Genomic DNA, 25,242 nt, shown 5'->3' with positions numbered 1-25,242 from the left:
ATAGAGCTCTATAAACACTGCTATAGAGTTCTATAGAACTTTTTTGTAAGGCTTGGGGCCCTACATATATGCGCTTAGAGGCGCTGGACACTATTGGTAATTACTCAAAATAATTTTTAACATAAAAACGTACTTGGTAATGAGCAATGGAGAGCCGTTGATAGTTTAAAACATTGTGAGAAACGGCTCCCTCTGAAGTATCATAGTTTTGGGGAAAGAAGTAATTTTCAACAAATTTGATTTTGAGACCTAAGAGTTAGATTTTGAGGTCCTGAAATCAAGCATCTGAAAGCACACAACTTAGTGTGACAAGGTTGTTTTTTCTTTCATTATTATCTCGCAACTTCGACGACCAATTGAGATCAAAATTTGACATATTTGTTATTTTGTGTATATTATGTTGGGATACACCAAGTGAGAGGACTGATCTTTGGCAATTACCAAACGAGTGTGGCCAGTGCCTTTAAATGTTTTTACCAAGCCTGTGCGCAAAGCAGTAAATTTTGGTAAACCAATCAGCATTGATCTTTTGGTGCTTCCCTTTCAGGGGTTAGTAACGAGAGATACCAATACAGCCCACCACTGCCCAGGGTAACGAGGCTGCATGCTTGGTTATCTGCATTAAGTATCACACCTTCTGCATGCAATGTATCTATTTATTTTGCTTTCTGCTGTTGGATTATTTCAGAAAACAGAGCGAGTTACTCGGTGAGCTGGAATTCATGGCACACACACACTCCTGCAACAGCTTGCTGTAAGTAGCCACAAGATCTTTTTCCTGTCTCACAAATATTATATCAAGGAAAATTTGCTGATGGGTATATTTCAAAAAGTACTTTGGGTTGAACAAAGACAAATTTACTAGTGGGACTTAAGTCTACGCCTGTCCAGCACTCTACCAACCCAGCTATATCGCGGGGTGGTCTCTCTAGCTTGTCAATATCTTTGTTTGTGGTGCTAGTCAGAAGCAATTCAACCTGTTACTGCCTTCATAGCCAGTGATTACACCCAAGTTAACTATACAACCTATAGGAAGTGACAGCCAGGGGATCAGCTTGTTAGGGGTGCATCTTATATATTTCAATACCAAATAACAAACCTTTAGCTTGAAATCGACGCAATGAAATTGATATGTGCATGCAAATAAGAGTTCTAATTTTGATTGGTCATGGGGAAGTTTCAAACAAGACTCAAAATTAAATTTTTACACCTTGTTCTAATGTCACATAATCTGTCAGTTCGCGAGTCAAACTGCATGTAAAATTATGGAAAGCATTTAAATACGTCGCCTAATAATTTCATATTACACAGTAACAAATAGGGAAAATGGTCCAACCAAGATTTATTGTGATAATGATGTCGGGTGAATTGGGTCAATACAAGACTTGTATTTCCTTATAACGGCAAAGCTTGAACAGTTTTGCATTGATATTTGAGGGGAAAAAAGAGTAGACAACTTGAAGCAGCAGGTGAGCTGCCTCTATGTTTTGCAGTGGGCAGGTGGGCAAGGGAAACCCTAAATGCAGTGGACACTATTGGTAATTACTCAAAATTAATAGCAGCATAAAACCTGAATTGGTAACAAGTAATGGGGAGCTGGTGATCCAGCTCCCTCTGAAGTAACATAGTATTCGGGAAAGAAGTAATTTTTCACCAATTTGATTTAGAGACCTCAGAATTTGATTTTTGAGGTCTCAAAATCAAGGATCTGAAAGCACACAACTTCGTGTGACAATTATAGGGTGTTTTTTTTCTTTCATTATTATCTCGCAACTTCGACGACCAATAGTTGAGCTCAAATTTTTACATTTTTATTTTAATTTTATGCACATGTTGAGATACAGCAAGTGAGAAGACTGGTCTTTGACAATTACCAAAAGTGTCCGGTGACTTTAACACAAACACCTCATACAGTGGTGCTCATTTGTACTTCTGGATGCAGAGAAGCAGGGTTACAAACCATATGTCATTATTCATAGTTACTGGTTGCCAATGAACTTGGAATTAGCGAATCTAAAAATTAAAAACATATTTATATCAGTTTCGAAACCTGTTCTGAAATTCTGAAATGTTGTTATTTTCTTTACAGGTCTACAAAAGACAGAGCGGGCAAGCACATAGGAGAATGAGATAATGGAAAATCTTTTCGACAGAAATGAATTTAACAACAGAAAAATTCTGGATTTTATAACAGGTACTGAGCCTGGTTGTTTAATGTTGAATTACATGCTTAGAGGAACCCATTGCATATGGGTTTGCCTTTTGGTCTTAAAGCCATTGGACACTTTCGGTAAACAGTATTGTCCAAGGCCCACACTTCGTGTATCACAAGTTATATATAAAATAACAAACCTGTGAAAATTTAGGCTCAATTGGTCATCAGAGTCGGGAGAAAATAACGGGAAAACCCACCCTTGTTTCCGCTAGTTTCGCTGTGTCATGACATGTGTTTAAAAAAAATCCGTAATTCTCGCTATCGAGAATTTACATTGAGCTCTGTCCGTGTGGAGTATTTTTATGAGTTTTAGGATATGCATTTGTTCGCGTATAGTAATGCATCCTCAAATTCATGGGCTAAAATGGTGCGGCAAGATCGATCACCCTTGGGAACGAGGTTGTGGGCTAACCCACACAAACGTATCCAAAAACAACCGGTTATAAACAGCTCCAGCTGGTCATTGTCAACCATTTAAACACCCCCACGTGACACGCTCTCCACCAGTAGGAATAGCGAAACTGTCATGGATATTTACGGATATGATTTACCTCACATGCTTAAAGGGACACATTGCATTTGGATTGGGCCATAGTTGCTATGAAGTTAACATGGTTGGAAAGATGTTTTATAAGTAGAATAAAAGGATTCAATATTGTGCAGTTTAACTGTGAGGTAACATGGATCGCCCTTTTTTTAAAGCAAGTTTTTTGCTCAACCAAATTGCATAGCATTATTCGTTCACAAACCACACAATTTCAAGGCAAGTTGGTATAAATCTTTATTCTCTACTTTTAAAACATGTTATAACCAGATTACCCGCTGCCAAAACATAGGATTCGAACTGCCTCTAGCTGCCGGGCAACCTCGGTAGTCTAGTTGGTAAGACACTGCTCTAGAATTGCAAGGGTCGTGGGTTCGAATCCCACCCGAGTAACATGCCTGTGATATTTTTTCACAGGACTCGGGAAAGTACTGAGTATACAGTGTACACACATCGGTGTATGGGTAAAAACCAAAATTAATATTCTTTATCCCCGATGCAAATTTAACATCTATTATATAACCAGATTCGTTTAGTAGCTCCGAACGCTTCCATAGCTCAAAATGCTAAATCTAACAGCAATGTCTCCCCTAAAGAAGGTTTTTGATTAATATTTTATATTGTGATTTAAATTGATGAAATTTGAGATAATTTTTATGATGAATTGATTAAAATAGCACGGTTTACTAACAAACACTCAGCCTGACTTTTCATTGTTGAATTACTTCGCATGCTTAAATATTTTTGGCTTCAAAGTGCTTGCTATGAAATGAATGTGGTTGGAAATATATTAAAAAAAAAAAATAATAATGAGTCACACAATTATATCTAGAAACTGTGTGTTCATTTTGCTCTCTTAAGCTAACACAGTCTGCCATTTGTTGCAGAAAAATCTTAGCTCACAAAGTGAAAGGAAAACCACTCAGTTTTTAAGGCATATTGGTGTAAATTACACTTTTAAAACACATTTACAACTAGATTTTTGTCATAACAAACACTTTCATAGGCCAAAGTGCAAAGTCTAAAAGGGATATTTTAATTAGGGAATCAATGTGTGGTGAAGAGGTTTTCAACTAGTGGTTTAATCCCAACGAGGCTTGGTTCTTGATAATTTTACCCACACAAACAAGGTAAATTATCAAGAACCAGGCCTCGGCAGGTTTAAAACCAATAGTTGAAAACCAATTCAAGACACTTTGATTCCCATTCATAAATACCTTTTCGGTCAAAAAAACATCAAAACTTATGGTCAAAAAGTGAAATAAATGCGAAAATGGTAAGGCCCAGTCAAGGCCCTCGGGTAAACAACTCCTTATTAGGGAATGCTGTGCGCGTCGTGCGTATCGCATGATGCGGCACAACTGTTTCAGCCGTTGCTCTCGGCCAAGGGGAATGAAGAAACTGTCTTTTTAGAACAGGTGCAAGCTCGCGTGTCACGCCCATGTTTCAACACTTTACTGGTCATAAACAAAGGTTTATGCAGTACACACCCACGTGACGCGCTCTCCACCAATAGGAATAGCGAAACTGTCTGAGGGTATAACAAATTACGAATGTTGATTTAAACTGTTGAAATTTAACAAGATTTGTTTATAACCAGTCATGAGCCTGTTTTCAATGTTGAATTAAACTCACATGCTTAAAGGGACACATTGCATTTGGATTTTGTTCCCTGGGCTAAAAACAGCAGCTGTTATAAAATGGATTTATTTGGAAAGATGACAATAACATTATTCACAAATGTATACCTTACTTTTACTTTATGAACTTACACGGTTGGACACCGTCCACCATGGCGGACCATTTTAGTTTACTATACAGTTTGAGGCAAATTAATGTCAATCATTATTCACTACTTTTAAAACAAGTTTTCAACCAGATTCGTGTCATAACAAAATGCTTTCATACATAGCCAATTAAAGCTCCAAAGCTAAAAGCAATGTTACTCTGAAAGAAGGCTTTGATGAATACTTAATTATTTTGATTTAAATTGTGAATTTTGAGATGTGATGAATTTGGTGTTTTTGATGTTGAAATACATCACATACCTAAAAGGCAAATCACACTTAGATTGTGCGCTTTGGGCTGAACAAAAAGGCAGTTTTTATCAGATAAATGATTGGAAAGATGTTTTAAATAAAGATTAAAATGATTCTCACATTTATGCCTCAAAATGTTGTAGTTTTACTTTTACTTTGAAGCACATTAGTGTAAATCATTATACAGTACTTTTAAAACATGATTCTAAACAGATTCATGTCAAAACAATAGCTTTAATAGCCGAAATCGCCAATATTTAATAGCAATATGTTTATTAATATTTCATTCTTGTGATTTAAATAGTTGACATTTGAGATGTGATAAATTTTACATTAACAATGTTTGATTACGAGTACTGAGCCAGACTTTTTCCAAAAGCAATTTCATTTTGCATGGAGTCTTAATTAATTTTGTTGTTGCCTTTGAAGTTGTGATCAGTGATGCAGGATTGGATAAGTTTGCTAGAACCAAATGATGAGTAGAAAATAAAAAGTGAATAGATGAATCAAGTAATTATGGTGTGTGAAATTAGTATTGGTGTTATTATTGCCAACTTTATTTTAGTCTTCTATTGGGAGAAGAATTGCCAAGCATCTGGTCTGATGTTGGGGGTGGGTGTTTGGATGTGGCTTATGTGTAATGCTATGAGGGCCATCTTGAACAAAAGTTGTGTTGAATTTACCCCCCCCCAAAAAAAAAAAAAAAAAAAACATGTGATTTATTTGAAGCTTAAAAAAGTCAGGTTGTTTCTTACAATTAATTAGATCCATTAAAAAAAAAAGAGAATATTAAAAGATGCAATGTCAGATTTTTGGCAAATTTGACCAAAAAATTCTGATTTAAAATTCAATAGGGATTTTGAGGGGGGTCGAGAAAGTTACAAGCTTTCATTTGTGCCATTGCTCGAAAAGGTCCGCAAATTATTAGTAGCGGTGAAATAAAGTGCTCAAAAATAGTTTTTGTCGGGATCCTGACAATATATCACTTGACCAATTCTTTTGTGTTTGATAAGAAACATTTAAATTTTTGTCATGGTTCCTAACCATTAAAAGTAAAAGTTAAACTTTTTTTTTGTTAGAACGGGTGATGCTCTTTGAAATACAATTCACTCAAAAAAATGTTTTAATGTTTGGGTTTGGATCCAAAAATCTGACATAGCATCTTTAAAGTTGTCTTCCGCAGTTGGGTGACTTTTTGTAATTAAAGGCCCCCTATCGTCAAAGAAAAACCAGTTTTTGCAATAGCGCCCTCTCGCTCATAAAAGTTGTTTACGCTGTTCTGCGAGGGTGACTTACACCCTCTGTTAGTTCGTCGTGAATACAAAGATGGCGGAATCGGAGATGATACACTGTTCATGGTAAGCCCGTCACTCTGTGCTTGTTGCAAGAACACTTGCCAGAAAACAGTGAAACACGGGGAGCTTTCCCACGAGCTTTGCGAGTGTGTGTGGCTCAAGACAAACAAAAGGACCGGAAGGAAGTGAGGAACAACAACAGGGATCTCAATAATAAAGTAAGCGTTACCACTATTTTAGCCTTATGTGTTACTGTTACTCCAGTTTTATCCAAGTCGATCCAATCATGTTTATTGTCACTTTCGTTATTATTCACCGTTCTGGAAAACGGGTGAATTTTCATCATTTTCTCTCGAGAAAACGGCAAACGGTTTGAGTACTTATTGTACTTGTAGGATCAGGACACAAAACACAAATATCTATAATCTACAGATTTACATTAAACTTATACGGTAAATACTGATAGCTACCCTTACAATACTATACTTGCTGATTTCCTGGTGAGACGAACAATTATTACAGCATGTAAAATATGTTACCAGTAAGTTATACTAGTATTTATAGCATAACTGGTAATTACGTTTTTACATGCGTGCTAAAACGGAGATGGATTATTTTGCGTGACTTTGTTTTACCAAATGCTTCAATACTTTGCAGCAAGTAACATTTTAAGAGAAGCTTTTTACTACCCAAAATGTGTAAGTTAAATGTAAATCTGAAAACATGTTACAACAAAAACCCAACAATTTGTTTACAGCAATTTATTATGGCAAACGGATAGGGCACTATAATTAAATTCTGTATTTTTTCAGGAGTCGGATTCAGAAACAACTGAAGGCGAGGGGAGAACAGGCAAATCTGATGCTGTGCGAAACAAATTCAAGAAGAGAAAGCAATATCAAGGTATTCTGAATGTTTATTATTTTTTTGTACAAATACAAGTTAAAATATGTCTATATGGTTTACAGGAGCTGCATGTACCTGAATCAGTCTGTGAAAATATATAGATGAATTTCATCAACATAAAACAATATTTACGTATATGGAAAACTAACTGAACTTGAATGAAGAAAGACAGCAAGGCAAGGGGTAGAACAATAAATAATATTTATACACATAAAAACACTATGAATCAAACCATAAAATTACAAACCAAAAATTAGGGAAATATTTACAGGGGCATATACAAATACAAAATAAATACATAAAATAAAACATTTAGAGCAGGTGCAGGCATGATATACTGGTAATTTTGGAAAACAACAACAACAATTAGTTTAGATAGTGGAAGGGCTGATCTTCACATGGTGTAAGGCTATCGTACACTTATCACAGTTGTCTGGTTTTCCCAAGAGCAACACATTGTCAAACAGCCTAGGATGAATATGCCTGAATGTAAATAACAATAATGTGTGTCTACCGTTTCAGAAATATCTCAACGCTCTTCCAAGGAGGTTGAAAATGTAACCGCAGAGCTGTAGAGACAGCAGCTTGCAGCATGTCAATTGCATTCTGCAGCTAACAAGCACAAGCCATGAACCCCAAGCTCCCCCTCAAGAAGTTTTGCCATGGTGCAGATGTAGAAATCGCAGGGATATAACGCTGCTGGAGGAGAATAAGTTTTGCACTAGAAGGTGAAATGGGTGCCTCACACACACACACACACAGCTCATGGATTACAGGGATGACATGCTGGCAGCAGAGCAAATCCACAATAATGACAGTTTTTCAGCATGCAGCATAATAGGCAGCATGTTTTTTTTAGCAGCATTGGCGACTTGGTGCTATAAACCGTAGATTCATCCCATGTGTTTTGTTTTATCAATAAGGGATAGGTTTCTAGCACCAAATGGTGTTTATATTGGGTTCAGACCTCGAAGGCTCTTATTACAAATAATATTGCAATTTTTCAGCATGTTCTAAAATATTTTAATTGCTTGAGTTTGAACAAAGAGAAATTAACCGCAGCGAGACATGAACCAATGACCTCTGAATTAACGTACAAGTGTTCTACCAACTGAGCTATCCAGCCCATGCTGGCGGTGTCCCTATTTGTCATCAGAAATTGATTAATAGGGACACAGCCAACATAGTGCTGGCTAGCTCATTTTGTTAGAGTGCATGTACGCTAATCTTAAGATTGCTGGTTCAAGTCTCATTCCAATTACTTTTCCATTGTTCAAACCCAAACTACTTTTAAAACTCGCACAATCTGTTCCCCTTGTTATTTGTTGCATATTTTAGTATGAGTGTCTCCACACTAATTTATAAGCTCAGCTCATTAATTTTTGCAATCGAGACATAGGAGGGTTGTTATAAGCAGCTGTATGTAGCTGGTTTCTACATAGTGAATTTTTTTTACACACAAAAATATTAAGTATAACAACAATATGAGATTTAGAATATGTTTTATTTGCATCAGGGATTATGAATATTTATTGTGGTTTTACCCATATAAACCGATGCGTGTGAGCCACTGTATTTTGGAACTTATCAAAAATCTTTGAAAAAAAAACATCACAGACAAATTACTTGGGTGGTATTCGAACCCACAACCCTTGCAGCGCTTAGAAACTTTGTATTAAGCGCTATATAAATGCATTTATTATATTATTATTATTTGCAATTCTAGAGCAGTGTCATAGAAACTAGTCTAATTGGCTCTAGAATTGCAAAGGTCATTGGTTTGAATCCCACCCGAGTAACATGCTTGCTTTTTTTTCACAGAATTTGGTGGAAGTACTGAGTATGCTATTGACACATCAATGTATATGGGTCAAGCCAAAATGAGGAATAAGATTAATAAAAACAAACTATGGATAAAGAAATTACATTAATTCAAAGGTGTATCATTCATAACAAGGACATACTCAAAAGACAAGAAAATGATCCAAGAACACGTCATTTTACCTCAACTTGTTAAATTTAATGATCAAGTCAGAAATGAGACCTTCCACTTGGTACATATGTATTTAGGAAATTAAAGTGGGAGTTAATTTTGGCTGATAGTTGTGATTTTGGCTGATATGAACAATCTTCAAGATGATCACTATTGGTAAACTACTCAAAATAATTGTTAGCATAAAAACTTGGTAACAAGCAATGGAGAGCTGTTGATAGTGTAAAACATTGTGAGAAACGGCTCCCTCGGAAGTAACTTAGTTTCCAAGAAAGAAGTAATTTTCCACAAATGTGACTTCGAGACCTCAGATTTAGAATTTGAGGTCTCAAAATCAAGACATGAAAGCACACAACTTGGTGTGACAAGGGTTTTTTTCTTCTATTATTTTACCGCAACTTTGATGACCAATTGAGTTCAAATTTTCACAGGTTTGTCATTTTGTGCATATAAATGTTGAGATACTCAACGTGAGAAAACTGGTCTTTGACAACTACCAAAAAGTGTCTATAAAACAGACGTTACAAAATATTTAACCTGCAATAGTTTTAAACCATGTAACGCCAATGGTTTTAAAACCATTGATGGACTGACCCACAAATTAAAATAGTTTACACATCTTTTAAATTTAGTGTTGCAATGCTGCACTACAGAACATGTATGATTTCAACCCAAACAAACAAGTGGTTTTGTTTTTCAAAGTGAAAAGAATGAGATTTCCAATTTCTTTACTTCTTGTTCATCCCATCAAGTCTCTCCTAGATTAGTTTTTCTATGGATGGGGCTGGCACTTTTGCAATGGTGAAAGAAATGCGTTGTGGATTATCATCAGATAAAGTAAAAAGTGACATGCTATGATAAATAACCATGTACCCGCCCCGCCCACTTATGATCTTTTAGCTGCAATCCTCTCCATCGAATCTGTGATGTAGCTATAGGGCTGCGGTTTGGGCTTGGGATGTGCTGACCATTTCTTTTACCTGTGGAAACCTGGGAAAGGGAAATAATAATATGAGATCAGAAAAATACACCTTGGTTTGACGAGTTAAAGTGTTCTGGAGCTCTTGAAAATTTAAGAATTTTATTACAAGAGGATGTATTGAAATGAATATGTATGTTCCTAAGAATATCCTTTGGAAGGTTTATTTAGTTACTAGAGGTGTAGTTTGTTGATATAACAAAAACAACTGATTTTGGAAACAGCTTACTTTTACGAAACATTCAAGGATACACGCGCACATACTTGGGTGTTAAAATTGACACAAGATCAATGTCAAACAAAGATACATGTACAAACAACAACTTATTGTTTACATCATTGGGTGTTTAGCAACATGAAAATAACACTCATTTGTTCCCTTGGATCGGTCGAGTTGGTCTTTGAAAAGTGTTTGTAACCGTTTGTTATAAAATACATTATGATTAGAAAGATATTTTAAAAGTAGAATATAATGATCCACACTAGTATTACGCGAAATTGGGTGGTTATCCTTTTACCTCATCGACTAACACAGTCGGCCATCTGTGGGCGTCAAATTTCTCCCATAAATGGCCGACCGTGTTAATTCGCAAAGTAAAAGGAAAACCTTGCAATTTCGAGGCAAATTTGTGTGGATCATTGTATTCTACTTTTGAATCATTTTTATAACCATATGCTTTTTATTACAAACGGTTACGCTTTTCAAAGAACAACTCGACTGATCCAAGGCAACGTGTTCCTTTAATTTGGGTTATTTTTAGGGTCTCAATAAAGTGAAAATACATTGGTGTTAATTTTTTACACCCCAGTTTTTGCAGTGCATAAAGGCAAGGCATTTTCTGTCTATTTATTGGCAAGTTAAAAGTTTTAACTGTTTTTCTGTTTAGTCGTAATTTGGAATAAAAGGCATCCTAATTGTTACAATAAATGTTCTTTCAAAAACAACCTGTCATGCCCATTTTTGTTTTGATACTAGACTTGTTTAACCTGTATGAGTGACGTTTGTGAACAAACATCAAATTATGATTATTGTGTCTGTTCAGAAACAAAATTAACAGTGTATGCCTTCGAAATTAGACTGGGTTAAAACGTCAGGCCATTATCTATTTTGTGCATTCACGGTCGTTGTGGTTGATCAGTTCACAAGTAGCCTTAGTATATATAAAACAAGACAAGTTGCAAGGTCCTTGAATGCCATCCCTTCTTCATAGAACCTTTAGAAAGATTGTACCTTTGACAACTTTATTACTAACCGTTCTGAGTTAATGTCTGCATGGTCTAGTGACATTCCTTTCTCCATCGGTCCAAACAGTCTCTTTGCTGTGGTTTTTTTTATTGGCGTTGATGACACCAGTAGACTATCTTGATCACTGAAAAGTGAAATTAAACACAACACATTTATGGTATGACCATGAGTATAAATTATGATACCGTTTGTTTACACGACAAGGCATTTATTTATTCTTCAAAGTTTTTCCCCTCCATTTTCAGTTGTATTGTTTATTTTTTTCTAGAGGGTCCCTAGACTATGCCAGGGAGAAAAGGGTTTTAACACTGATGTCAGGCATGCAACTACATCAGCTGATATAATTTTTTTTTTATTCTCAGTACTTTCAATTGAAAAATATCGTACACAATTTTGTGACATTTTGTAATTTCCTCCTTTTTGTTTAAGTTACAGTTGCATGCCTGTGACGACCATGCTGTGTGAAAACATAGGCCTTATTAACCGTTTATTTAGATTTTATTTTTTTATAATGAAAACAAAATTAATCAATGAGACCTTTCCAGCTATTTTGCAGGCATATTCTTTAGTACAAAAAAATTATAATAAAAAACCCCGAAACCAAGCTCTTTCTTAACAAAACCCAGGATCAATAAGAAGCCCGTTTCATTATAATTAATTCTTTAATCCACTTTAAAACAAAAAAGAAGGAATATTTAAACATTATTTTCGTAATATCATCACTTGTGGAGGGGGGCCCGATAAAAAGCATAGCTTGTCGAGAGTATGGACCCCTAACCTAACGAAAGCAATGAACTGACGCAAAAATTAATACATAGGTGGAGAGAGCGAGTAAAATGCGAGTAAAACTTTAATAGCCTACCTTCTGGTGAATATTCTAGTCGTAAACTCTGGTCTTGACCACAAGTAGAAGTCTACTGGTAGATCTAGAACATGAACAGTGTAGTAAGTAAACAAGATCGCGGACAGGACTGTCATCAGATGTTTGACAAACTGGGACAGTTTTGAGTTAATGAATTTACACTGCTCTCGCATTGATTGGAACTCATCATTCGCATCAGCTGGATTGACCTAGCCTGTGTACTTCCTTCTGATAATCTCTGTTTTGCACAGATTTCCTTCTTTTGCTGGCAGATTCCGATACTGCCCAGGTAACTTTCCTGTTCCTCACCTCTTCTTCGTGGCCATTTTGATGCGCCGTCAAAAACGCATAATACACCCGCAGGTCCTTTCCCTACGGATAAGGTGCGGTGGTTGCGCACACTCAAACATGAAAACACGACGAAAAGCTCTAGACACAGATAAACACGATCGACGTGTGTAATAAATCCATGCCATTGCAATAGCGCGTATCGTGTGTATACACCCATGCCATTGCAATAGCGCGTATCGTGTGTATAAACTCATGCCATTGCAATAGCACGTATCGTGCGTATAATCCCATGCCATTGCAATAGCACGTATCTATATTTAGACTACGCCCTCCGGGGATGGTAAATGTAACAGCTATCGTCGCACTGTGTCAAAGGTAAATATGCTTGGCAAGCATTTTTCGTTCGTGCGTATGACGATACAGCGTCTTTAATCTCTGTGATTTTCAAAAACTTTACAACTGATGGAGCTAGCTTTTACAGGTAAATTAGATTACATACATCTTCATTCACAGTGATTAAGAATTCATTAAGTCCAAAAGAAATGATCTATGATATCAAAACCCTTTAAATTTACAAAACCACGGAGAAAAAGTTCCTCACAATGACAGAAAGAGAACTTTCAATAAATGTCTTTGTGCGCCAAATTATTAATATTGATCTATTTAAAAGAATTGCATGAACTCACACAAATCTACTTTTTAAACAAACTAATAAAACAATAATGTTAAAACCCCTTGGGCCTTGTCAGAAACTTCCTACTCAAAGTTCCTTTGTAGTGACTATACATTGGTTGTTCAGTTCAGGTGCCACTAAAAACTTAGGAGTACCAGTATTTAATAATAGTGCAAAACAATAACAGGCTATATCAGGCCAAGTAAAACTAAAAACGAGTTTCTCGTCCCCGCCCGCCTGAGTCCTTTTTGGCCGCCGCTTTTTTTAATTTTTTTTACTATAAACTATTTATAGAAACGTAAGAAAAAATCGAAACAAAACCACTTTGATTGCTAGCTCAAACCAGCATGCACTCATCATTTTTGCGAAGGTCTGTGTTCCATCTCCAGTGCCTCTCTGTGGACATTATTTTGCCAAGATCAAGGATTCGCGGCTCTCTTTTCATATTAATAGGTCTGCTTTACTTAACTTAGTTTAATTCTAATATCATCTAAATTCGAAGAATAATTCAAAAGTTATGTAGCAAATATTTATTCAACCTTTGGTGGGGAGGGGGGGGGGATCACCATTCTGATAAACTCTTGGAGGACATATACAAGTCAACGTTGAAGTTAGAGTGCCCTCTCTTGTTAAGTAAAGTCTTTGATGGTTGGTAAACAGATTGAAAGGTGAGACATGCTGCTATTATTTGTTGTTTTCATTCCTGGTCAAACTGCATCAATTTTCATTTTTACAAGCTGGTAGTTTCGTCAGTGAACTTGTCCTTTGTAGTGTAACGTACTTCTTTCGTAAATGTAAATGTTGTAGAACTTGCAACATCAACAATGAACAAGTTACAAGGTCAAGTAGGTACGTGTACGTTACTCCTAGAACTATTTCGGTTTCGTCCGGCTATCGTCTCCCGTAACCTCATAGGTTTATATCTCTCACGCGTTCAACGACCCATGGTTCAATGAATTTCGGCATCAGGAATCTCTCTTTTTTTTTTTTTTAATCTCGCCAAAATTAGGCTCTATGTGTCCTTTGATGTATCAATGTGTATTCTTTTGACCAGAGAATCCACTCCACAATCTCAAAAATTGTTAAAAATTATAAATTCTTACCGTAATTTCAGATTCCCTATCTACTGTACGTGTTACTCCTCTTGCCAACAATAATTGAAAATTACCCGACCTCGTTTTGCGAAAATGCGTCACGAGAGGGCGGGTACGATCCGTGATTTGTGTACAAAACATACACGGAACCACGAAGCTAGCACAGGGTGCCAGTATGTAAACGGCTGTGTGCAAAAAGTGTACATACTGGTACCCTGTGCGACAGATAAAGTCAAAAATTGTTGAAAAGGAGTACAGCGCCCCAGTTACTGGGTCTAGGTCTGGGCTGGGCTTGCAGGCCAGGGGACATGACACAACATGCATGTGACACATAAGACTATCCCTGTACTACAGGCTGTAGAATGGGGCCGGGCCATTAGTGTATTATTTATTTTTACCATTGTTTTTAAAAATAAAAGTATAGTAAGTAAAATATAAATTGTACGTGAGTATTAAATGATATTTTGGAACCATTCGTAACGATTCCATTCGATTGGCAGACTTAATAAGTGTGTATTCACACAGATAAAATAAAAGTAAATCTTCTCTAATGTCCAGGTCAAAGTATAGTTTTTTATTTTTTCACTTTGCGCCTCAATGTTTTACCGAAATGGCACCTGCTTGAGATAAAGGGGGTTAACCAGTGATTCAAAAAGCTATAGAATTGCAGGACTTAAAGTTATACAGGAAATTTGTGTAAACATGTCAGTAACGGAGGTCGACCATTCAACCATTGACTTGTCTTGGCAGGCCAGATACTTCATGGAGGTAGCGGTGGCGATTGCCTCCGTGCCCCCTGGTCAATGCCTTGGTGCCCTTCAACTGCTCCAGTAGAAATTTACAATTTCCTCATACACGTAGGGTTCATTTTACAGAGGAGAAAATGCCTTGGTGCCCTTGCCCTTTTAAAAACAAAACATACAGGCCTGTCTTGGCCATCCTTCGAGTTGTCTCAAAGTTGAGTTGTCCGAAAAGTCGAGTTGTCTTAACCATCGAGTTGTCCGAACGGTCGAGTTCTAATTAAACCCCCTCATAATGATCATCGAGACTACGGTTGTAGATTTAAGAACATTTTAAACAAATTCAAATAAGTAACCTTCATCTTAAAGTTTATTTGATCTTTTTTGACAGATGCCCTGAAATTTTTCCAGCAGTGCATGGAGGAGAACCCTGAGATTTCATGTGCAGTGGCAGCTATCCGTACACTCATTGAATATCTCAAACGCAGCCAAGGTATGAAAGGGTAGGGGTCAAATGAGTGGCAGTGGCAGCTATCCGTACACTCATTGAATATCTCAAACGCAGTCAAGGTATGAAAGGGTAGGGGTCAAATGAGTGGCAGTGGCAGCTATCCGTACACTCATTGAATATTTCAAACGCAGTCGAGGTATGAAAGGGTAGGGGTCAAATGAGTGGCAGTGGCAGCTATCCGTACACTCATTGAATATCTCAAACGCAGTCAAGGTATGAAAGGGTAGGGGTCAAATGAGTGGCAGTGGCAGCTATCCGTACACTCATTGAATATTTCAAATGCAGTCGAGGTATGAAAGGGTAGGGGTCAAATGAGTGGCAGTGGCAGCTATCCGTACACTCATTGAATATCTCAAACACAGTCAAGGTATGAAAGGGTAGGGGTTAAATGAGTGGCAGACTTTGTGCCATGAATATATCTTAGCCGCTCGCTCTTTGTGACTTTTTCAAACCAGTTTAGAGCAGCCTATTGATACCATTTAGCAGGCCCGCGCCTGATACTTCATAGACCCCTTTATAGATAGGCCGGAAGTGGTGATTATGATGCATTTTGGGAGAGTTTGTGAGTAAGCTATGCCCGTTTTATGCGTGATGAACATCACAAAACAACGCATCCTATCCCAGAGTGCATTGCTTTTTCCTATTTGTAAAGGGGTGTATGAGGCGCAACTACAAGGGAGTGACACAAGAAATATATTCTCGATATTAGATGTGTTTCTTGTTTCAAGAATACCATTTTTAGCAGTGTGGTCATTGCCTTAATAATTAACAATTTCCTTATACATGTTGGGTACCCTTTACAAACGAGAAATTGCTGTGGTACCTATTCATAAAGCAAACTATGCCCCCCATAATTATACATTTTCCCCTCACAAGAAGCTTTCTGTGTCCCGCAGGTACCCTGTCATTCCTGGGGTACACTTTACTTATTATTAAGCAAAGTTGATAAGTTATTTGCTTTTTGACTGTCTTCAACAGCTGGGACCCTCGCTGGTCTAAGAGAGAGCTTAAAGGGCTGCATCAATTAGCTGATGGAGACAGAAACCTCGGCCACCTCAATATCTTCAGGATGTGAACTCTTTCTTAGGTTTATTACTCTTGCAGCTTTGGATCAAATGGTGAGGCATTCATATTAACAAATTAGTTAAAGGCAGTGGACACTATTGGTAATTACTCAAAATAATTGTTAGCGTAAAACTTTTCTTGGTGACGTGTAATAGGGAGAGGTTGATGGTATAAAACATTGTGAGAAATGGCTCCCTCTGAAGTGCCATAGTTTTCGAGAAAGAAGTAATTTTCCACAATTTGATTTTGAGACCTCAAGTTTAGAACAGGAGGTCTCAAAATCAACTATCTAAACGCACACAACTTTGTGTGACAAGGGTATTTTTTCTTTCATTATCATCTCGCAAGTTCGATGACCGATTGAGCTCAAATTTTCACAGGTTTGTTATTTTGAGATACACCAACTGTGGAGGCTAGTCTTTGACAATTACCAATAGCTCATTCTTTGGTGACTTAACCACCAGAACATGAATTTGCTGCTCTTAACCACTTGGCCATGACACTCAACAGCTTTTGCAAACTACTTACTAAGCCTGTGCGACTATTGATTGCACAGTCGATTGATAACTACCGTTTTTCAGCTTCTTGGTTAGTCATATCACCACAACCACTACAAAAATAGTCTTTCCTTGTCTTCCACCCTAAGGTCCCAGGTTGGAATCCAACTGGGGGCACTATGACTGTTGATTTGGTTTTCAGTCCCTACCCGACTGCTTAGGTTTTCCCTGAAGTAAATCTCTTGAGTTTTCCTCCCACATCTATAACTCAAAAGTCCTTCCTCATCATCACTCTATTGGGTTCTTGGCTTGTTTAATGATTAAGTTGTCTGCTATATCAATTTTTGTTATACCCATATACACCGATGTGTGTTAGCACTGTATACTCTGTCCAAAATATAAAATCACGGTATTCAAACCCACGACCCTTGCAATTCTAGAGCAGTGTCTTACCAACTAGACCACTGAGATTGCCAAGTAGCTTGAGGCGAATCAAATTCCATCTTTTAAGTTTGCTGTTCTAAGAATCCTTAGATTCACAATCAGAATAAAAAGAATAAATAAATAAATCTATATTTGTGAACTGTATATTTAAACAGAATTTTCAAGAATGCAAGAACATCTTAGTCGAGAGAGGGAAACTGAATCTACAGAAAGTCGGTGGATAAAGAGATAAAATTGCCAGTTTGGGAGAGCCTTTCATCAGAGACGGATGTGTAAGCGGCAACTATAGTTCTTTTTTATGCCTTTTAAAAATGTTGAACTTCTGGCCCATAATTGAAGGGTGAGCCTAAGCTATAAGCAAGGTCTGCTTACTGCAGAGTTTTATGCTTACAATCCATAGAATTCAACACAGTACAGGAACCAATTACATAAAGCTGTTAGGCAGAAAGTACTGCATGACAAATTTCATTGCTAGGCAAAATTCAAGTTGGGCATCAGTCACATCAATGTAAACTTAAAGTAATTTTGGCTGATAACCTATTTCTGTAGAGCAATACTTTTCTGTGCTTAGCAATTTGTTGTGCTTACATGTACATGCTTTATGAATTTTAGAACTTGGCAGTGGAAGCGCATTTTTGTGGTTAGCAGTGTCGAGACATTTAGCCATTTTGAGCCACTTGCATGCTTTCTTTGAAAAAATGCAATTTTTTCAGCTGTTCGTTCTGGTGTGTGGATTAAAAATGGCGGACATAGCCAAAGCAAGCACCTAAGCCAGTTCCATTTAATGCCATTTTGTTTTTTTGGCATGCAAATTAACAATGGTGGAGATTTTTTGATATGTTCAACTTGGCTAAATTTCATTAAGTCATCAACCAACCAAAAACTACTGAATAACGCCTACCAGACATGCCAGAAACAGTTTTCCAGTCAAAATACGATTTTATGTGCACTGTTTATGACTGGTTCCCTTCTTATTTCTGCTTAGTGTAAATAAAAAGCTAAGCACCTTTTTCTGCTTAACAGCTTTATAGAGTAGGGCCATGTAGTTTTACGGTCCACTTTTGCCCATAAATTAATTTAAACCCTTTTTCATAATACAGAGAGTTTGACATCTATTATCTCTGCTTTAAGTTGTTTTAGTTTTAGTTTTTTTATGAGTTTCTCTTTTTTCTATGTCTCTAGAGTATCTTGACACATTCGCATTCTCGCTTTGTCTTGAAGATGTTCCAGGAAGCAGTGGCCGCAAAGAAAAGATTCAACGACACCATCACAGAGTCATCATGTCCTGATAGATCAGGGTGAGAAATCGGTTGCTCCTTCAATGCCAAAACAGCGGAACTTGAAAAAATGACAGTTTGAGAAAAGCAAGTACTAAGAAAAGCTGTTTTGCCATAAAAACAGGACGAAAGTGTAAAAAGAGGCCGAGATTGGTCAAGTTATATTTACATCCCTGACTTGATGTTTTTAATAGTTTTTTATTAATTTTTTACCTATACACAGATGTGTGATAGCACTGTATACTCAGTACTTTCCCAAGTCCTGTGAAAAAATATCACAGGCATGTTACTCGTGTGGGATTCGAACATACAACCCTTGCAATTCTAGAGCAGTGTCTTACCAACTAGACTACCGAGGTTGCACGGTAGCTATAGGCAGTTCAAATCCTATGTTATGGCAGCGGATACCGCAATGATATAAGAAATTTTTCATTGACGTTTTGATTTTTGGGGTCGGTTGCTCTTTTTTGTGTATTTTCCTAGTTCATTTGCAAACTGCCATGATAAATGACATGCTCATGAAGTAATTTGATAAGTGTATTTAATTTTTGAATTTTGACAGGGAGAAAATGGCGAGGAAACTCCGGGAGGTCGGAATACCGGTCATTGTCATTCTTGACGCTGCAGCGGGGTGAGTGTTTTTGTTTGTTTGGTCGGTTCTTTTTTAAAGGGTTTGGATCATTTTTGTAAGACACTAAAAATTAACGTCCACAGATTTACATTGAACTTACATTAAACCTAAGGATAATGATGGTAGAAATATTTCCTTAAACTGTTACCTGCTAAAGTTTTTGAGAAGTGAGTGAAACAATTGCACAAAAATAATTTTTGTTGGGTGAGTTTAATTATTTTTTTTAACATGTACACAATTGATTTATGCAACTCTCCTGAAAACATTGCTCTGTGATTTTCCCCCTTTTTTTCTCTCTAAAACTTGATGACTACAGGTAAATTATGTAACATACATCTTCATTCACAGTGAGTAGGGGTTCATGTCATGTCCCAAAAATCTTGCTCTACAGAAAGTATCAAACCCTTTAAAATGCAAGTTCACCCCAACAAGGCTAAAAGGCTAAAAGCCACTCTTGGAAAGGGACTTCAATATCAAATGCCAAATATCAAATGCCAAATACCAAATGAACCACTGTATTAACAGGCTTTGCAGTAATTACTTTAATGGTGTTTTTTGTTTTGTATTTTCAAGATTATATTTCATGAAACGCCTTGAGGCTTTTGCAAAAGGTGGTTCATGAAATATTGTGAGAAAATAGAATTAGCTGATTGCAAACTATTTACCAACCAAAACGACATATGTTATATTTATGCAAAATATAGTTAATGGCCTGATGTAACAACCCTGGCAGATACTTTCTCGAAGGCTGAAAGTCACCTGGAAATAGAATTTATTTTTTCTTCAAACATTAGAGTATACGCTCCTGAACAATAAAACAAAAATTTGAGTAATTGTTTTTAACGATTTATATGTAATCAATCGAGGCAGACTTTGCCTCGATCGAACATTGAACACGTACTTTGCAAGTACATTCAAGTCCTAGTCGTGAGTTTGTACGTTTCTAGAAAAAAAAATTCATGCATTTTCCCGGCAATGTCGACCAGGTGTATTGCTGCTGGATGCAGCAAAACATCTTAAGAAGTGGTCCAGTCCGACGTCTTTTCTAGGGCTGTGCAGCAAACACTTCCGGAATGCACTACACATTTTGACATGAAGACAAAAGTTCTTTTCTAAAACATGACGCCATCCCAACAATTTTTCCAGCTAGTGGGGAAGACTAAGAAGGTACATGTACATGAAAGACGTAACAAACCTAAATGAGCAATTGCCTAACGTGAAAATCGGATATTGTTTGAACTTTGAGGGCATGTCTTTAGCTTGTGCCAAGCGTTACTATCTTGTGTTGGCACTGAATGCGATTTATCGCACCTCCATTGACATCACGAACAGCGCCCTCTCGGGACAGGCTTATTTTCAAATTTGTAAATAACATGGAAACTAATTTTTGTATACCTTAGTTAATTGTTTATTCATCTTCCACGCATCAAAACACATATTTTAGTGACAAAACTTTAATTTTTTTCAAAATACCACTTCCAGGTGACTTTAATGAAATACTAATTATTTGTTTTGATTCTTTGGTTTGCATGCCAGGTATATAATGGAGAATGTGGATCTAGTTTTGGTTGGAGCCGAGGGGGTAGTAGAGAGTGGAGGTATTATTAACAAGGTAAGTGGGCTGAGCTAGGATTTAACCCTCTTACTATCTGACCATTAATATAATCCATTGTGATGAATGCATAGCTACAATGTCACAATACTTGCTTTTAATATCCTTTGCTGTTTGTTTCCTGCAGATTGGAACTTACCAGATTGCGATGAGTGCAAAGATAGCAAATAAGCTGTTTTAGAGCGAAAGCTTCAAATTTGTGCGAGGTACCAACCCCCTAAATCAGCAAGATATTCCAGATGAATATAAGGTATGAACACTTCTCCTACAGCTGAAGTCTAAGTTTGCGTTTTTAACAATAAGATTTATCAGTTAAATAGTGTACTTTCATACAGCTTGTTTCACCAAGTCTCTGTTTTGAGGTTTATTTTACTAAATCAAGTAATATTAACCACAAGGGAAACTGACTGTAGATTTGGAAAAAAATTGATTTGAACAAAGACAAGTTTACTGGGTCAGCACTTGAAACAGTGGCCTCCGGATTAACGAGCCGGCCCTCTACCAACTGAGCTATCTAGCCCTATGTTGGTGGTCTCCCTACTAGTCAAAGTCAATGTCATCATTGGGGATGCAAGCCTGGCCTTTTACAGGCTCATTTTGTCTACACGCAATCTGTTTCCCCAAAGTGCAGACACTAGCGATGTGTGACTTGGACTAGAGTTAGACTCGAGTCGCCAATTCCACTGACTTGTGACTTGACTTGACTTGGGGGAAAATGAATTGTTACTTCACTTGGCTTGGGGGAAAATGAGTTGTTACTTGACCTGACTTGTGCAAAAATGACTTGAGATTCTACAATTGACTTGAATTCATTTGATTTTACAATAATGCAATTATAGTTTAAAATAATATGTGGCAAAATTAAGTCTTGGGCAACAATGCCGCCTGGTGTTTTTTGTGTGCATGATCTGGTCACCTTGTCATAAGGCCAGGCGTTAAATCTTCATAGATATGCAGACATTGTCTTGTCAGCTTCCTTTGTCCTTTGCCCTGTCACGGTTCCGTGTATTTATGTTTGTTTGTCCTTAGGGTATGGTACAAAAGCGTTCTGCTTCACCTTACAGCTACAAGTTGGCATACTGCTGATTATTATTGATTAATAAATACCTTGGACGGTTTCAAGTCTCTGATTGGTCAAAACCCGGTCACGTGTGAGAGTGTTAACGGTGGTATAAAGACCGGCTTTGGAAAATAGCGAATAAGTGGCCACTAAATCAGCATACATTGTGTAAACCTTGCGCGTTGCACTGTATCGCACGCTTATTTATATCCCTGTTAGATTCATTGCAACTTACGCGTATGTGCGCCGAAAATGTATCAATTTTGAGTGCGCGCGTGTAACATGTGCGCGCGTTTTAATGCATAAGGAACAGCTATCGTCCAATCGTTTGCCTCCCATGACCCAAGTGAAGGTGCTGAACAGATCATTAACTAAAAGAGTCACGGGTCTCAAAGATCAGTAATGTGATTAACGCACGAAAGAGATGGGAACCATCAAAAGCTCAAAAATGGCCCCTGAACATGTCTGGAAGTAACGCTGAGAGAAAAGTCACAAAATGTGGACAATTTTAGCCGTTTAATTCGCTAAAAAAGGTATTTATTAATGGGGATAACAGTGTTCATACCTGGTCTTCACTGCGTGGTAATGACCGGGTTGGTGGCTGGCGCTGTTAACGGACCTCCGGCTCGGTCCGTTAACAGCGCCAGCCACCAACCCGGTCATTACCACGCAGTGAAGACCGGGTACTTGCACTGTTATTCCCTAATTCATTGTGCACCAAATCTATTTATTGTCTCATGTTACTATGTTTTGTTGGGTAATTTCAACTTAATGTGCTTTTTTGTAATGAATTGCAGCATTGAAATAAACGTTACTGAAATGTTACATGTGGGTGCACCATGGATGTGAAATGTAACTTGTAACTTGACTGACTTGACTTGAGAAAATTTGAGACTTGAATTGAGCAAAGATGACTTGCGTCTTGACTTGACTTTGAAAGAAAAAAAAAAATTGTTACAACACTGGTTCAAGGGGTTAATCAATACAATTGTGAACATCTTTATGTAAACTCTTAATTTGTTTTTGGCTTCTTTGCAGTTCCATGCCGCAGAGCTGAAATTCAAGAAGGACCTTAATGAAGCACACCTCCTGATTGACTATACACCACCGGTTGACATCACCCTACTCTTCACTGACTTGGGTGTTTTAACTCTTTCGGCTATCAGTGATGAACTCATTAAGCTGTACTGTTGACACAGTGGAATTAACATTCAGCAGTTGTGGACATTTCATTAACATTGTTTCATTTGGTGGATGCATCAACGAACAATACGCAACAGTTAAGTTGTGCTCAATTCCTGTGCAAAACAGCCCTGTAACATCTAAATTTGCTTCACATTTGCAATCGATGGAAGTATGAACCGGGCTTTACTCCTTCTGCCATCATGTGATCAGCATTTAACGTATTGAGCTGTATTGTTCATACAGTGGAAATTACATTCATCACTGATTGTGCTTCATTTACTCTGTTTCTCAAAGATTTCTCAAGCTTAATCTTTATCTTTCTTCCGAGAATTTTGAAGCTCTAATGGGTAAATTTGTATCCAATTTAGATTTAACTTATGAACCTTCTTGCTGTCTTACCAACAGTTTAATCAACAGTGGTTTTTAACCATTAACTATGCAGGACGAGGATGCATGAATGCATACACAGTTCACATTCAACCCTCTTACTGTCTGACCACTCAGGATCATCCACTATGTTTGTCTGCAATAGGATGTTATTTAGTGAACGCAACACAGTGTGGATGAGGGGGGTGGCCCCCCCCTCCACAACAGTTATGAGTGTTTGCAGTCGGCATCCTACTTGCTTACCATAATTATTTTAAAGGCACTGGATAGTAATTATCAAAGACCATTCTTCTCACTTGGTGTATCTCAACATGTGAATTAAATAACCTGTGAAAATTTTAACTCATCTTGGGTCGTCAAAATTGCGAGGGAATAATGGAAGAAAAAAACACCCAGCTGAGGTCTCAAAATCAATTCAAATATTTTAGTGATAAAATTACTTCTTTCTCAAAAACTACGTTACTCTAGAGGGGGCGTTTCTCACAATGTTTTATACTTTCAACAGCTCTCCATTGCTCTTAACCAAGTAAGTTTTGATGCTAACAATTGTTTTGAGGTCCAAAATCCAGTGCCTTTAAATGGTTGTGAACTAAAAAAAGAACTTTGCCTTCTGGCAATAATGATATTATTTGGTGAACGCCTCTGCTCACTACTGTCTGATCATTTAATATTTCTGAGGTTTTAAACCACAACATTTACAATGCCTGCCTCCAATATCATGTGGTTAAAACCAACCCATGAACACAGCTTAGCTGTGGACAGTCGTACCACTTCAACAAATTTGTAAACTTGCTGGAAATTGTTTGTCATCAGGAAATTTAGAGGGTTCACAGGCATGTGTGCTTCATGTTTGAAAGGGCAAGGGCACCAAGGCATTTTCTCCATGGTAAAGGGCACCCTATGAGGAAATTGTTAATTTCTACTGGAGCATTTCGAGGGCACCAAGGCAATGACCAAGGGGCATGGAGGCAATCGCCTTTGTTGCCTCCATGAAGTATCAGGCCTCGCATGGGTTGCTGTTTTACAAGGAGTCCATATGGATCTTCTGCTACAGCAAGTTGAGGGCAGTGTTTTATTGTGTAGATCTCCTTTCGTTCAATGGTTTACCAATTTTGATGTCATAAAAACTGCTTTGGCAAGATTTGTAGACACTGGATACAGAGTATGGAGGAGCATTGGTTTAATAATGGGACACATAGTAAACCATTTGAGAATGTTTCATCATTGTGTTTAAATTGTTTTCCTTGTTTAGGAAGTGAAAAAATGAGTGCGTTTATTAGAAAGTGTATTTATTGTAGCTGGTGGGGAGCGGATTGAGGCTACACGCAAGTTGTGTGACAAGAGGGCGTTTTATCTTTCATTATTAGGCCACATAAAATAATAAAATTGTTGATCGTCCTTTTTTTTTGCGGATGGGGAGGGAGGGAGGTTTTTTTTAATTTTTTTTTATTATAGATTTGTTGACTTGCCAAATATAAAATCAAGAATAAAGAAATCATCACAATCACTATAAAACTGAGGGTTTGTGTGTTTTTATGTTTTCAATAGTTTTGTCAAACAAATTTAACTCCTACATGTAGATGACATTTGTTATTTTTGTGCATATTTATGTTGAGACATTTTCTGTAAACTTTTTCAAACAAAGCACATTGTCTAGCCCAAGTAAATATTTAAGTAAGAATTGTTCTTGCTTTGC

General features: G+C 37.3%; 1 protein-coding gene, 1 long non-coding RNA gene and 1 pseudogene across 2 annotated transcripts; 2 read left to right on the top strand and 1 right to left on the bottom strand.

Moving 5' to 3' along the window:
* The first annotated feature begins 6,003 nt into the window (after positions 1-6,003).
* LOC139934904 (uncharacterized) lies at positions 6,004-10,916 on the top strand. Its single transcript, XR_011785732.1, has 3 exons — positions 6,004-6,311; positions 6,906-6,996; positions 7,522-10,916. It is a non-coding gene; the product is annotated as an uncharacterized lncRNA (long non-coding RNA).
* LOC139934903 (uncharacterized) lies at positions 8,998-12,388 on the bottom strand. Its single transcript, XM_071929324.1, has 3 exons — positions 12,080-12,388; positions 11,225-11,341; positions 8,998-9,982 (listed from the first exon to the last, which is right to left on the bottom strand). The coding sequence occupies exons 1-3, from the start codon at positions 12,250-12,252 to the stop codon at positions 9,925-9,927; spliced, it is 348 nt and encodes a 115-aa protein (XP_071785425.1). The 5' UTR covers positions 12,253-12,388; the 3' UTR covers positions 8,998-9,924.
* Positions 12,389-12,517: 129 nt separating this feature from the next.
* On the top strand, positions 12,518-24,940 carry LOC139934902 (translation initiation factor eIF2B subunit alpha-like; annotated as a pseudogene).
* The last annotated feature ends 302 nt before the right edge of the window (positions 24,941-25,242 follow it).

The sequence above is a fragment of the Asterias amurensis genome, chromosome 3 (assembly GCF_032118995.1).
Source record: "Asterias amurensis chromosome 3, ASM3211899v1".
In the NCBI taxonomy this organism is placed as follows: Eukaryota; Metazoa; Echinodermata; class Asteroidea; order Forcipulatida; family Asteriidae; genus Asterias; species Asterias amurensis.
This window is presented reverse-complemented; position numbering and strand designations above follow the sequence as displayed.

Coding starts and splice junctions, on each gene's coding strand:
- LOC139934903 (XM_071929324.1), bottom strand. CDS start 12,252: ATGCGAGAGCAGTGTAAATTCATTAACTCAAAACTGTCCCAGTTTGTC. Junction 11,342..12,079: donor ACTAGAATATTCACCAGAAG/GTAGGCTATTAA, acceptor TTCACTTTTCAG/TGATCAAGATAGTCTACTGG. Junction 9,983..11,224: donor GCAGACATTAACTCAGAACG/GTTAGTAATAAA, acceptor TCCCTTTCCCAG/GTTTCCACAGGTAAAAGAAA.